At 49.2% G+C, this 13,666-nt stretch overlaps 1 protein-coding gene across 2 annotated transcripts in view; it reads left to right on the top strand.

Annotated features, from left to right (window-relative positions):
• FLT4 (fms related tyrosine kinase 4) overlaps positions 1-13,396 on the top strand; it is a 37,593-nt gene extending 24,197 nt beyond the window's left edge. Inside the window, exons 17-29 of one of the 2 annotated variants that reach the window (XM_026858423.1) lie at positions 205-309; positions 1,832-1,945; positions 2,178-2,266; positions 2,538-2,685; positions 3,249-3,343; positions 3,663-3,785; positions 4,207-4,318; positions 4,690-4,789; positions 5,266-5,371; positions 6,283-6,422; positions 7,074-7,194; positions 7,967-8,052; positions 9,427-13,396. In XM_026858423.1, coding sequence (XP_026714224.1) covers positions 205-309; positions 1,832-1,945; positions 2,178-2,266; positions 2,538-2,685; positions 3,249-3,343; positions 3,663-3,785; positions 4,207-4,318; positions 4,690-4,789; positions 5,266-5,371; positions 6,283-6,422; positions 7,074-7,194; positions 7,967-8,052; positions 9,427-9,646 — 1,559 coding nt within the window. In that variant the 3' untranslated portion in view covers positions 9,647-13,396. Of the gene's footprint in view, positions 1-204; positions 310-1,831; positions 1,946-2,177; positions 2,267-2,537; positions 2,686-3,248; positions 3,344-3,662; positions 3,786-4,206; positions 4,319-4,689; positions 4,790-5,265; positions 5,372-6,282; positions 6,423-7,070; positions 7,195-7,966; positions 8,053-9,426 lie in introns of both variants that reach the window. The other variant, XM_026858424.1, reaches the window with a different exon arrangement.
• Positions 13,397-13,666: the final 270 nt, after the last annotated feature.

The raw sequence follows: 13,666 nt of genomic DNA, 5'->3' as shown, positions 1-13,666 counted from the left end.
CCTCCCATCATCCCTTCTCTTATTCTTACCAACAGAGCAAGCAGCCACCTGGGAAGGGCACACGTTCCACTCCTTCCTTTTCCTTTATGATGTTGGTTTGTTTTTTCTTCTTCTCATGGTTTCCTGTTGGGATTTTTGTTTTTTCATTTCATTCTGCCTGTGGTGCACCTGCCTTCCTTCACCTGCCTCTCCCCTTGCCCGTAGGTAAAGTCCTGGGCCACGGTGCCTTTGGGAAGGTGGTGGAAGCATCAGCATTTGGGATCAATAAAAGTAACAGCTGTGAGACCGTAGCAGTCAAAATGCTGAAAGGTATGTGGACAGTGCAGCAGAATATGCAGTTTGTGTAGACAGTAAAGAATGGGGGACCCGCCAGGGAATGTCCACCTTGTAAATGCCTGTCCTTTGCATAAGACATTTGTTAAGGCCTTGGAAAATGTTTTATCTCCTTCAAGCACTCCTGGGTGCTTCTGCTTGAGCCAGCCCGAACTAGGGGAGAGGAGCTGGAGCCAGCCTTTTGATTTATGGTTTCTTGGCCTCAACACAGTTGATCCTCTTGGCCTCCCCTCGTGGATGCTTTAGCCCCATTCAGCTGCACTGGGAGGCAAATGGCAGAACAGACAGCAGGGACTTGGGGAACTCAGCTTACAAGGAAATTTAGCTATCTGCAAATGCAGAGAATGAAATATGTCTCAAAGGACAAACAAAAATCCAGAGCCCCTCTCTTTGGCGGGTCACTGAAAGAAGTGCTGATCCCAATTGCCTTCTTCCACATACACCTGTATTTTGTATTTATGGGCCATGTTCAGAGCTGGGTAAGGAAGCAGGCTGCAGCTCTTACCCAGCTCTGAGGGCTAAATTGGCTTTGCACCCAAAGCCTGGTCCATCCAGAGTGAGATTTTAAGCTTTCAGAGTCACATTTGAAAACAGGCATCCAAAACATTATTTTGTAATTTGGCACCCAGCAAAATACCACTCTGGCCAGCAGTGGCCTGTATGTGGAAACCTAGTCACAGCTCATCTCAGCAGTACTTACCACTGCAAGTGTGCAGATGATCTGCACAGCAATTGCAGAAGGAGTTCTGGCCATGCAAGGTTGCTTTACAGTCCTTTCAGACATGACTCTCACCTGACCCATCAGCTGCAGAGGATCTTCTGTCCCTCAGACTAAATTTACAAACTCTCAAGTAAGATAAAATGCATGTGGGGATGATGGAAAGTATGAAAAAGGCACACAAAACTAGAGAACACACCCTGAGGGTAAAAGAAGATCAAGAGTTGATGTGATTTAGACACTTGCAGAGAAGATGCAATACAGAGAGCTGGCAGGGGCACAACACTGTGTTTCCTATTGGAGAGGAATCATAAAAAGATATTTTGGGTTTGAGCTGAGACAGCTCCTGTCTTCAGTCATGATCAAAAGACTCAGATGCCTTTTGTTTCTAATTTTCCTCCAAATTGTTTTATAGCTTGTTATCTCTGTTTGGAGGCCAAAAGGGCAGAGATTCAAACGTGTGCATCTGTATGTAAGCCGCAAGTGATCTTTTTCTCTGCAAAGCTATCACAAGGAAAAATCTGTTGGGCACAGGTTGTGTTGTCCTTTTCTCTGTGTCCCTGCACTGGCAGGGAGCACCCTACATGTTACAGAGATCCTGGAATCTCCAGACAAGGCTCTGACATTTCATATAGAAACATAACAATAACAAAATGTACTAAGGCTTTGGGGTCACAGCCTCCTCAGCAAGGCTTACGTTAACACCCTGCTAAGAAAAAGGTGGTGAGGGGGAGTGAAAAGCTGTGAGGAGGTGTCATGACATGGTCTGTGTGTTTCCAGAGGGAGCTACCGCAAGCGAGCACAAGGCACTGATGTCAGAGCTGAAGATCCTCATTCACATCGGGAATCATCTCAACGTGGTGAATTTGCTGGGTGCCTGTACCAAACCCAATGGTAAATATTCCAGGGCAACAGGTTGTGTCTGCTCCCAGAGATCACTGTGTGTCCCCTGTGTCCTTTCTGCTGTCCACGTTTGTGATACCAGTGACGTGGGGGGATGTTATCGGTGTGTTGTGTGCACTTAGAGCAGGTGCCACAGCTCAGCGGGGCTGCACGTGAGTCAGGACAAATTCTGACTGTCCCAGGCCCTTACCTCTTCCCCTGACCTTTGGTGTCTTCTCGCCAGGTCCACTCATGGTTATTGTTGAGTTCTGCAAGTATGGAAACCTCTCCAACTACCTGCGGACCAAGCGGGAAGGATTCAGTCCTTACAGGGTAAGTAGCTTCTTTTGCCTTTAGGGACCTAGGGAAGGAAGAGGTGTAGCCTGAAACATGATCTGCCACTGGGACAGAGCCACCCTCTGTCTAGCAGTGGGGCAACTTTACACAGTGATCTTGGATAATGTGCACATCAGGGAAATAACTTCTTTCTGCAATGGAAGATAGGTGTTTCCAGGCCAGAATTACAGTCCAAGAACAGGAAATGACTGTGCAGCTTGTGGGTGCAGGGGTTACAGTGTGTGTTTTGGTTTGGTCTCCTTGCCAGGAGAAGTCTCCCAGGCTGCGTATTCAGGTCCAGTCCATCGTGGAGGCAGTGAGGGCAGACAGGAGGAGTCGTTCTGGGACTAGCGACAGCGCTATCTTCAACCGCTTTCTGATGCACAAGAGCCAGCCAGCGCAGCCGATCCAGGAAGGTATTCATGCTCCCGCCTTGGCAGCGGCTCCTCACCTGCTCCACCAAAGAAATGCCAGGCTTGACTAAACTGGGGAATGGGCAGGGCATGACCGTGGGGAGCTGGGACCCAGCCTTGGAGCTGATTGCTTCGCTGTTGGAAGGCAGTTCCCTGAACAGAGCTATTACAGTCATCTGTTGTCTCTTGTAATAGACTCTCAAAACCCAGAAGGGAGGATTAAATCCTTTTGGATTTTTTTAGCCTAGAGAAAGGAGAATTGAGGGGGTTTTCAGTGGGTCCTGCCTAGGACAGGAATGATGAGCTGACCTTCAAAGTCCCTTCCAGCCCTGTTCTCCACAACTCTGACGTACTGGAGGCTCACTCTCCTCACACCTGAGCAGGTTCCTGCCATGTGCTTTCTGCCACCTAAGCAGAAAATCCTAGGGGAGAGCTGGTTACTCCTGTCACCACTGAGGACTAGCTGTATCTCACCAAGAGGCTGGTTGTATCCTACAGTCCTGGAGAGAGGCAAGGAGGACAAGAGACTGCTCACTGTCTAATTGTTTTCTTGTACTCCTGGACAGTGGATGACTTGTGGCAAAGTCCCTTGACAATGGAAGACCTGATCTGCTACAGCTTCCAGGTAGCACGTGGCATGGAGTTCCTGGCGTCCCGGAAGGTGAGTTCACCCTTTCCTTTGCTCCTCTTCTTTTGTGCAACCTGACCAGAGAAGACCTGCCTACAGCCATTTTACAGGTGACACACAGAGAGATTCTCAGGAAGTCTGATGTAGCCCTCTGTACACAAAGATGGGAAATTAATCCTCCTGCATTTCATCCTCTCCTTAACCATCTTTTGAAATTGTTGTTTTTATCTCCTTTTTCACTTTCACCATTCCCTATTACAGCTCAGATTCACAAGGGGAGGAGGGTTTCTGCACTTTCTGATGGTGGCTTCTGTCCCTCTGATTTTGCCCCTTCCTCTTTGTGTGCCCTCAGTGCATCCACAGAGACCTGGCAGCTCGCAATATCCTGCTCTCAGAGAACAATGTGGTAAAGATCTGTGACTTCGGCCTGGCCCGGGATATCTACAAGGACCCTGACTATGTCAGGAAAGGCAGTGTGAGTACCATCTTCTCAAACCCTATACAGATTAGGCCCCCTTGAGGTGTTTATAAACCACTCTGGGGGTGGAATAAACTGAAGAAAAGATGAAAAAAGAGTGGAACCACCTGTGTGGCTGGGACCAGGAACTATTGGCCTAACAATGTATGCACTGTCCTCCTTCCTCCACCAGCAGACCCCTGCCTTCTTCCTTCTGCCCCTCAGCCTGTCATTAAATTACTCTTTTCTTCTTTATACTCTTTTGTTCCCCTTTCTGTGTCTCCATCCCTCCCTCTAGCCTAACCAAATCTCTGTCCTCTCATGGAGAGAGGAGCAGGGCTATCAGCTCTTGTATCCTTTTCATGCTATTGCTACAAGTAGGTCTGTCCTGGGACATGTCCTTGACTGAATGCTTGTGCCTTGCCCCTCCCTCCTGCAGGCCCGTCTCCCACTGAAGTGGATGGCTCCAGAGAGCATCTTCGACAAGGTCTACACTACCCAGAGTGATGTCTGGTCCTTTGGGGTCCTCCTCTGGGAAATCTTCTCTCTAGGTGAGTGCTAATGAGGGTCACATGCTGCTGAGGGAGACCTCTCTTGCCACGTAGCAGCTGGGTGGGTGAGCCTGTGCAGGAGTCCCTGACGCTCTGAAGCATGTCTAAAGAGTGATGGGAAGAGACATCGGTGTAAGCAAAAATATATGGAGGCCATATCCGCCCACAAAGAGGGTGATGAGGAGACAGGCATCCAGAAGTGTCCTCCAGCTCACTGAGGCAGAGGGGCTTGTCGCAGGCAACACCAAGGACTTGGGCTGTGTATGGGAAGTGACCGCATCTCTCACTGTTTTGGGAGGAAGGTCAGTCTCAGAAGGACTGCTTTCTGATGCCACATTTCATGTTCCCACCCCTCTTCAAACCTCCTTTAGGGGCATCTCCATACCCTGGAGTCCAGATCAACGAGGAGTTCTGTCAGAGGCTCAAAGATGGTACCAGGATGAGAGCCCCAGAGTATGCCACAGCAGAAATGTGAGTCAGAAACCCAGTGGATCCCAGCACTGGCTAGAGCAGAGTCCTCTGAGGGATGGTAGGAACCTTCCGGATGCCAGCACTGGGCAGCACAGGCCCCTCTGTGGGATGCAAAGACTTTCAGCAAGGGTGGGAGATAAGCCAACACCTCCTTCACTCCAGGAAGCTGCCTGAGGGCAAGCCAGATGAGTTCGAATCAGAGCTATCTAGGTACCCTTGTATACCCACACTGGGATGCGTCTGTAAGTGGGCAGATGTGCTTTCCCTCTCCGAAGGGTGTCAGGGGTGTCTGAATTAGCTCCCTGTGGACTAATTCAGTGCATAGTGAACCAACCCCCTTCCAGTAGTTCCACATGGCCAGTGTGCTGGGGAGTGCCGAGCTTTCCTTCCCAGTGCAGGCACCACCTGGGTGGGAGCTGCATAGTAGGGTAGGAGGGGGTAAACCATGGCATGAAACCAGCATCTCTTCTTGGCAGTTACCGTATAATGCTGAGCTGCTGGCATGGTGATCCCAAGGAGAGACCAACCTTCTCCGACCTGGTGGAGATACTGGGGAACCTTCTTCAGGAAAACGTCCAGCAGGTAAAAACCTCTCTGTGTCTGTGCTCAGCTCCAGACAGCTCTTTCTTCTCACACTGCTAGCTCCCTTGCTGTACCCTCCTCTGACTCCCTGGCCAATGCAATACCTTTGCGTAGGCCAAGGGATAACACAGGATTTCCTGGATCAGAGAGGTCTGTTTCCCAGAGCTACCAAAGAGCTCATTTCTGCAGTATCCCTCTTGCTTCATCCTAATATAGCTTCACTTCTTGCAGGGTGGGTGCCCTCTCAGTCGTCATTCCAGTATTTCCATCCTAATCCCCAGATGATTATTTGAAATTTTTCAGCTGAGTCAAGGCCCTGGCACTCCTGCCTCCCACACCCCCGCATAATGAAAACCAGGGCTTCACCAGGGTTTCTGAAACTCTATCCTCAGAGCTAAATGTCAGGGCCATGTGAACCAAACAACTGTTCCGTTACAGCAGTCAGATATACAAATTTCTGTGAAACTATTACTAATTGCTGCCATGCAGTAACTCACCAGGACTTTTAACTGCGGTGAGGATTTTGACATTTTCTTGATGTTCCATTTCATAAGACGATAGCTAAATGCTAAAATACGAGTACTGTCATCCTAACATCCCTGATTTTAACCTTTCAGCACTGGATCCCAGCACAGGCATGACTAAGCCACAGTGATGTGCCTCCAGAGCACAGTGCTCTGTCCATGTAGGCTAGAGAACTCTAGGTGCTGTAGGACACCCACCTCCTGCAACACTTGCAGCTGCTTAACACAAAGGGGATAGAAATCTTCAGTCAGATATTTTGTCCCAGAGAAACAAAAGACAAACCAGAAACCTTCCTCCCCAGCAATGACAACTTCTGCTTGTAGCACTCTTTCTTGTGGGAAGGCCGTCCCCTTCTTGTTAAGGCCACTCACTGTTCTTCCTACCAGGAAGGGAAGGATTACATCCCGCTGAATGACTCTCACAGCTCAGAAGATGATGGTTTCTCCCAGGTGCCTTCCTCTGCCCAGCAAAACTCAGATGAAGAGGACTTTGACATGAGGATACGCTGCCACAGCCTAGCAGCAAGGTGAATCCCCTCTGAAAAGGGCAGAGAGCACCCAGCAGGCAGCCAGGAGCTGGAGGGATATGGGGTGAACCCAGTAGCAAGAGGTTGGAAAAATCCCAGGTGATCAGGTGTGATCCAAGCATTTAGGCCATAGCATCTTGCTTATGAAAGCAAAATCACTTTCCTTTGCTGATGAGAAAGAGCCTATGACGTTCCTTCTCCTGCCCCTAGCTGCACTGCCATCATGTTCCACTAAAAGTGTCATGGCCCATCAGGTAGATGATAAAAGAATGTGTCAGCTGGGCCTCTGCCCTTCTGCGAGTGCAGGAGCTTCATTCTGTCAGTTCCTAACTAACCCAAACAATTAGGCCTTAGGCTTCTCATCTCCAGGGAGTTGTCATAGTGTGATATCTGGGATCTATATGTCATTGCTCTGCTGCTCCAAAGTGGAGAGGTAATCAGGGCCTGATGCAATCAGGAAATCTGGGTGCTCCCCACTGCAGAAGTAGTATGGGGTTAAAGTGACACCATTCCCCTTCCAGAATCCACCGTTTGGGTCATCCACCTCTCTGCATACTTTGGTTGCATGGAGAGGACATTGGGTTCAGGTCCTGTTTATTCAGAACATTGACTCTGTTGGTTTTACTGAATACAGTATGCTTCTGTCAGCAGATACTACAACTGTGTCTCATTCCCTGGTTGTTTGACGGGAGGAAATCAGATCAGGTGTCCATCCAGGATAAAGACATTTGAAGAGTTTCCCATGACACATACAATGTTCAAGGCACACCCGGTGAGTAGCATCTGAGTGGGGTTGAGCAGGGGGCAAAGAAATGTTCAGCTGTTTCCTGACACCTTTGCTGTTAAGACCATGGAAGGAAGATCACTCCTATCTAATGTCAGTCTGTCCGTGTCATTCCTGTTCAATCCATCCAGTCCTATGCACATTCATTTCTCTACCTGGCACATAGGGGTTTCTCTGTAGTACAGCTCATACTGCCTGTGTGTGAACCAGGGAGGTCAGATCTACAAGCAATGACTATGAAGGACCTCAGAGAAGAGCCTGCTCTTTACCCTTCTCAAATCTGTAAACATGGCCTGGTTAAGCATACTGAAATCCAGCCAGGACTAGGTAAATCCAGAGTGCTTGTCTGTACCTCCCCTGTCTTGACCCATGTGGCAGTGTGCAGTAGGAGCCCTTCTGGCCTCTCTGAACTGGGCTAGTACTTACATATTCTATAGTGGCAAAACTTAAGTCATCCCCTTAGTCTCAGAGGAAACTCTCACCTCTCACAGATTTGATTGTCCAGGCAGGGAGCACTCTTTTCCCCAACTGAACTTCACTGAACTGCACACACAAATCCTACCTTTGTACATACTGCTTTTAAGAAGGCACCTAAGAAAATCAGTTCCAGCAGGACCATGGAGCATGCTGGTGAAGTGTCCCTACTCCTTTCTTCCCATCACAGATACACATGATCTCATTTCCTGAATGATTCCTCCTCCCTTCCCACTCTGATCAGTCGACAGGGATGTTACTGATAACTCCTGTTGCTTCCTTCCAGGACAATCAGACAGACAGTGGGATGGTTCTGGCATCTGAGGAATTTGAGAGGATAGAAAACCGACACAGAAAAGAAGGTGGATTCAGGTACTCCTTAAGTCTAGCCACTCAGACCTGCCTGCTGCCAAATGCAGTGAGACCAGGAGGCAGCCTTTGGTGTCTCCCCGTAGCGTATACCCCTTGGGGCTCTCAGCAGCAGCAGGGCTGTGGGCCCCGAGCCAAAAAATTTCATGCACACATTCATGAGAGGCAAAATGCATAAAGAACAGACCTGCCTGCTGCTTCCTAGGGTTTACAACTATAATATAAACTGTGCACATTCAATGAGAATGTGTCCGTTAAGGTAACGAGGCACAGCGGAGTGGCGGTGTTAATAAGACTCTTAATGCTTATTGTCATTTTCTGGTGAAATGTGTCAGGGTTTGTTCAAGCAGTGGCAGGTGGGATGGACGGTAACTCTGTGACTGCCACCTTCCTCCCCCAGACCTGACCAATGTGGTCCAGGGCCCAGATGTGGCATTGCGGGGATGGTACCGGCCTTAGGACTCCCCACATGCTGGTACTAAGCCTGGCGCGTTGAGCTGGCACTATCAGGGCTGATAATGTTATGGATGGTTGCGTCCTTGCCCCAGGCTTGAAAGCTGGGCAAGAATTTGTCCAGCTCATCTCTGCTTGATCATCAGAGCAGGCTGGGACCTTGTCTCTGTGACAGTGTGTTGAGCGAGTGGTGTCAGCTCATGTGTAGACAAGGCCAGTCCCAAGCCTCTTCCTCACCTCCTCAGCCTCCCAACATCCAGTCAGACCAGTCATTGTCTCTTCCCTTGGCTACAGCCCTGTGACCTCTCTGCTGTTGTATCAGATTGTCTCCTGCTTCTTGTCCTTGTCCTCTCTTCCCTAAGGCATGTTCCCATTGTCTCCTACACCATGGGCTACCTGGTGTCCCATCTCCAAACACTGCCCTCAAACCTCTCCTTGAATGTGTCCCTGCCCTCACTCTTGTGACTTTTTGCCAGTCACCTGTACTGGCATACACTGAGATAGGGTTGCTGATTTCCTCCCCCATGTTTTTCATCATCTTTGTTTCCTTCCCCCCATCCTGGTTGTTGGTTTGTATCAGTTTCTGTTACTCCTGCCAGGTCTAGGAGCAATTGAGGCAATGTCTCTTGTCTCTCCCCATGCCTTGGGATCCCAACTCTCCACTGGGCTTCCCAAAGGTATCTAGAAAAGCTGAAATAACTGTCGTCAGGTTATGTGCAGATTTTTCACAAAACATACAGGCTGTGCTTCAATTTAGAGCAAGGCCTGGTGTTGTGCCTTGAAATGGAGGTATAGATGTATTCCTGATCCCTCCTCTGCCCCATGCTTTAGCAGATGAAGTTTCTGAAGCTGGGATCTGTCTAAGCAGGACAGAGGCTTTCCAGGAGTGCTCAGATTGATATTCTCTCTCTCTCTCTCACGCAGCAGTAAAGGGCCCAGCCGAACTGCGGAGCTGCCAGGGGAACAGTCAGACCTGCGGGGCAGATGTCGGCCGTTGTACGTGTCCCAAGTCGGAGGCCAGACTTTTTACAACAGTGAATATGGGGAGCTGTCAGAACACTCTGAGGACGGCAGCTGCACCCCGCCTGGAGAGGGGGCCAGTCCCCCCACTCTCCATGCTTCCTTCTTCTCTGAGCAGTACTAATGGCATCAGGCCCTGGAGGCACCTGCTGAGGCAGCCCCTCTCACCCTCCAGGCATGTCATCAGGGTCACTCAGCTTCTCCTTCAACCTATGCCCAACCCAGCAAGGAACCTACCCCGAACAGATGGGGCACACCAATGTCCCTGGAACCACAGCACCATGCAGCCCTCCAGCTGTGGCTTCCCCATGCCAGGACTGGAGAGAGCACCTCGCTGATTCCTCGTGTTTCTTTTCTTCCTGCGGCTCAGACAGATGCATTCTGCCGGCAAGCGGGTGCCTGTGTTCAGCACTACAGCACCTTCTGCCTAGCATCCAGCCTCCACTCAGATCAGCTTCCCATTCAGAAAGCCCATTTCAGGTCAGATATAAATAGATCTGTCTTAGTCTCAAGTTTCTTCCTGGTGTGCAGCCTGAATGTTTTTCCTTGGATTGCTTCCTCCTCCTCTCCTCATGATGTCAGCTGCTGAGCTGTGGAGCAGAATCAAAGGGAAGAAATCCCTAGTGGTATGAGCAGCAAGAGCAGGACATTTTAAAGAGGTGTATGAAGAGATCCCAAGGGATCTTTGTAAATGTTCATGCACACTGTTCATTCTGGGCAGGTGCCAGCCTCTCCATCTCCCCTGCAAGCAACACCCACACCCCTCTCATCTCTGCTGGGGGGAAACTTGTCAATCTGCCTTATCACCAGGATTATTTTAGCCATCTCAACACAGCTAGTGCTGAGTGTGTCATCAGCTGATGGCTAAAGCCCTCCCAGTGAGATAAATGGCAACTCTTTTTGCAGGCCCTGTGCAAAACAGGGTTTTATATGATCCGTGCTGAGAGCAGGTTACTCACAGGTCTGCTGCTCTCACCTTCCCCTTCTCCCAGAGCAGTACTGACATCATTTGTTGCTCGAGTGAGAAATTAAAGCAAAGCTGTATTAATTTCAGCTGGCTTCTAAACATAGAGCAAAAATGGGTTGTTTGCTGGGAGGAAAAGGATCAAAGTGGTAGGGAGAGAAATGTTTATTTTCAAGTGGCTGCAAGGGCTTTCGGAAACAATGGAAGGAACAGAGCTCCAGCAATGAGGTGCCCTAGGTTGCATCCCTTCATGTGTTGGCATAACTGAGCCCATGGAGGGCAGCACCTGGCCAGGGCTCAAGCCCCAGTTGTCCTGGATGGACAGTTCTGCACCATGACCTCTCCTGTCAACCCTAGTTCCCTGCCTCTAAGGAGGCACTCTGCCCAACGGGCTCCTCTGCAGTTTCTGTTGCAGAGCCACCAGCACAGTGGACCTGGCTCTGGAGGATTGAGGAACACTTATTTGCTGAGGAAACATCTCATCACTTGGGCCTTTTGTTTCTAAAAGACACCACGTGAATTCAGAGCTCTGGGGAACCTCCACAGCCCCTCTACAGATTTCTGTGCTGCTGCCTCACCACTTCCCACCTACTTCTTTCCATCCTGCTCACCACCAGAGTCATCTGGGTGAAGAGGCTTATCTGAACAGCTTGTCATCATCTCTTCTCCCACCTGCCCATGGCTGGCAGAGCTCCTTCCACCAGGGCATCTCAGCACCAGGGAGTTTCTGCCTGCAGGCCACGCTGTGCACAGAGCCAAGGGTTTGGTTTGGACTTTTGAAATTGTGTTTCCTGTCAGACGTACTGCTTTCCCAAACTGTAGTTCTTTTCCAGCAGATGGTTTTATGCATTTCCTGACGTGAGCCTGTGAGTCCTTACGGATGACTTTCCCAAGTCTTAATTATAGTTCTCTGCACAAGTGTAATGGGGAGATTTATTTAGCACATGGGAAAAGCATGCCTATCATTCAGATTCTCTAAGCCTGTGCAGGGTGCTCAACGTTCCCCTCCCTTTTCATGTCAGCAGGATGACATGGCTGCGATTTTCATGGCAAAAAGAGGCACAAAACCAGACCAGCTTGAGCCAAACTGGCTCAGGATGTGGAATTGGAAACTGCATGTAACAATGAATTCCCTGACTTCTACCGGTGTCCCCTGAAGTTGCCAGGAATTTGAGCATCTTTAAGTAATTGTTCTGACTCAGTAAGAATCCTCTGGCAGGAGATGCTGGAGAGCCAGGCCAGGGAAGTAGGACAGCCAGCAGGGTGTAGGCCAGACCAAATTCTCTTGCCCTCATCTTGCCCTGGTTTTGAACTGGTGGTTCCCTTGACAGAAGGAAGGCTGCACATGCTCCGTGCTGCTGGGGGTCTCCACTGGCATTCTTATGGGTGGAAGGTGACAGACAGCTGAGCTAAAATCAGGCTGCTTGCTGGGTGATGTGCATCCATAGGACCCAGGCTCTCTTGTTTCCAGTGTTTCCAGTGTTTCACAGTTTCTGCCTGGAAACAGAGCTTCATCTGAGAGAGGGTCCAAGAAAGAGGCCTATAATAAAATAATAGTTGAAAACTAGAATTCTGACGTAGCTGCAAGTCCTTGTCCATATGTGGAGGGATAGAAACGTACTAGCAAAGTCCAACACTTGCAGGGCACTGGCAGGATTCGTCAGCAGAAAGGGGCAGAGGCATCTGAGCGCCCTGGCTGACTGTCAGCACTCCCAACCGGCCAGGACAGCTGCATTTTGTCTCTAGGTTCAGCTGTAAATTGCTCACAAGCATCCTTGTGGAGAAGGGTTACTTCATTAGAGCCATTGTTAACAATCCCCTGCTTCACTCTGGGGAAAGTGCTGGCGTGACACCCGATTTTTTGAACATTCAGATCATTCAACTCCACAGTTTATTTTCTCTCTTTTGCACCATCTTGATGGGGGGGGTGGAATCAGATCCTATTGTATCTGCGTCAACAGCATTGCATGAACAATGTAGCCATGACACAAGAAAATGCTGGCTCCTCTTCAGACACTCCTGCTGATGAAGAACAATTGTAGTGTGGGGTGCTGAAGAGCTGTTGAGACAATTGTACTTTTGCTTTCTTAAAAGTACACTAAAATTAGAGTGTACAAACCTCATGCCCTTCCCCACACTCTTGCATTATTTCTGGCTTATTTTTTTACAGTCTCCAGATGAGCATGAGCATGAAATGAAGCTGCTCTGTTTTGGTTTTAAGGTGTGAGGCAACAGTGTTGTCTGTCTTTCCACAGTAACAAGGGAGTATTTCAACTTTTAAAACCCAGGGTTAGATAACTGTGCCTGCTCTGTTCACAATGCACTGTTTTGTTTTGTTTGGGCTTTTTACTGGAACTCAACATTGAAGCTAAGCTATTTATCCTTTAAAATGACTGTTGCCAGTCTACGCACAGTCTCATTTTTTCCTTACAAAGTGTTGGTGTTGAGAGGACATTCCTCCCTCGTGAAGACAAAGCGTTGGATCCCCCACTTGCAAATGCACGTGCGTCTCTGGAGAAAAACCTGTGTATCAAGTAACACTTCATTTATATTGCAATATTTTATCCTGGTACCTGTTGTTGCTACAGCAGCATTCAATGTTTCAGTGGGCTGCCTTCGAAGCAAGTAAGTTACAACATGGGTTATGTGCGAGTACAGAAGTGTGGTCTGTGTGTGTGAGTGAGTGTTTTGTGGGTGAGCGTGTGGGTGTTTGCACGTGTGAAGTTTTCCTACCAGTGAGCATATGTGAGTGTTTGTAACTCACGCTGAGTCTTGTCTCTGGAAGTTCACGGTTATATATCAAACCAGTTAGAACACTGCTTTCTTTCCTCTCCTCCTATAGTACTTGTTATCCTTTGTCATTAAGAGTTTTGTTGTAATATCTAAATGTGAAAATGAATAAAGTCGTAACTGGCAGCTGCCCTCTGGTTCCTGGAGGCCGCGGCACCCCGCTCCCCACGCAGCCCCGCGCAGCCTGACTCTGGCCAAAGCAATTCGCACATTTTGAGTTTATTATTTTTACTTTCGTCTCCCTTTGCATTTCCACGCATCCTCTGGGAAACAGATGGCCTTTGTAGCATTTCCATCCAGGATGAAACTCGGGCTTTTCTCATGATGAAGCCGGATACGCTTTGGTTAAGCTTGCTGACGGGGGCCGGCAGCGCGGCAGCAGCTCTCCGC

This window comes from Athene cunicularia, assembly GCF_003259725.1.
Source record: "Athene cunicularia isolate RWA chromosome 13 unlocalized genomic scaffold, athCun1 chr13_part1, whole genome shotgun sequence".
NCBI classification, from domain to species: Eukaryota; Metazoa; Chordata; class Aves; order Strigiformes; family Strigidae; genus Athene; species Athene cunicularia.
Note: the sequence above shows the minus strand (reverse complement) of the source record. Positions and strands in the feature narration are given on the sequence as shown.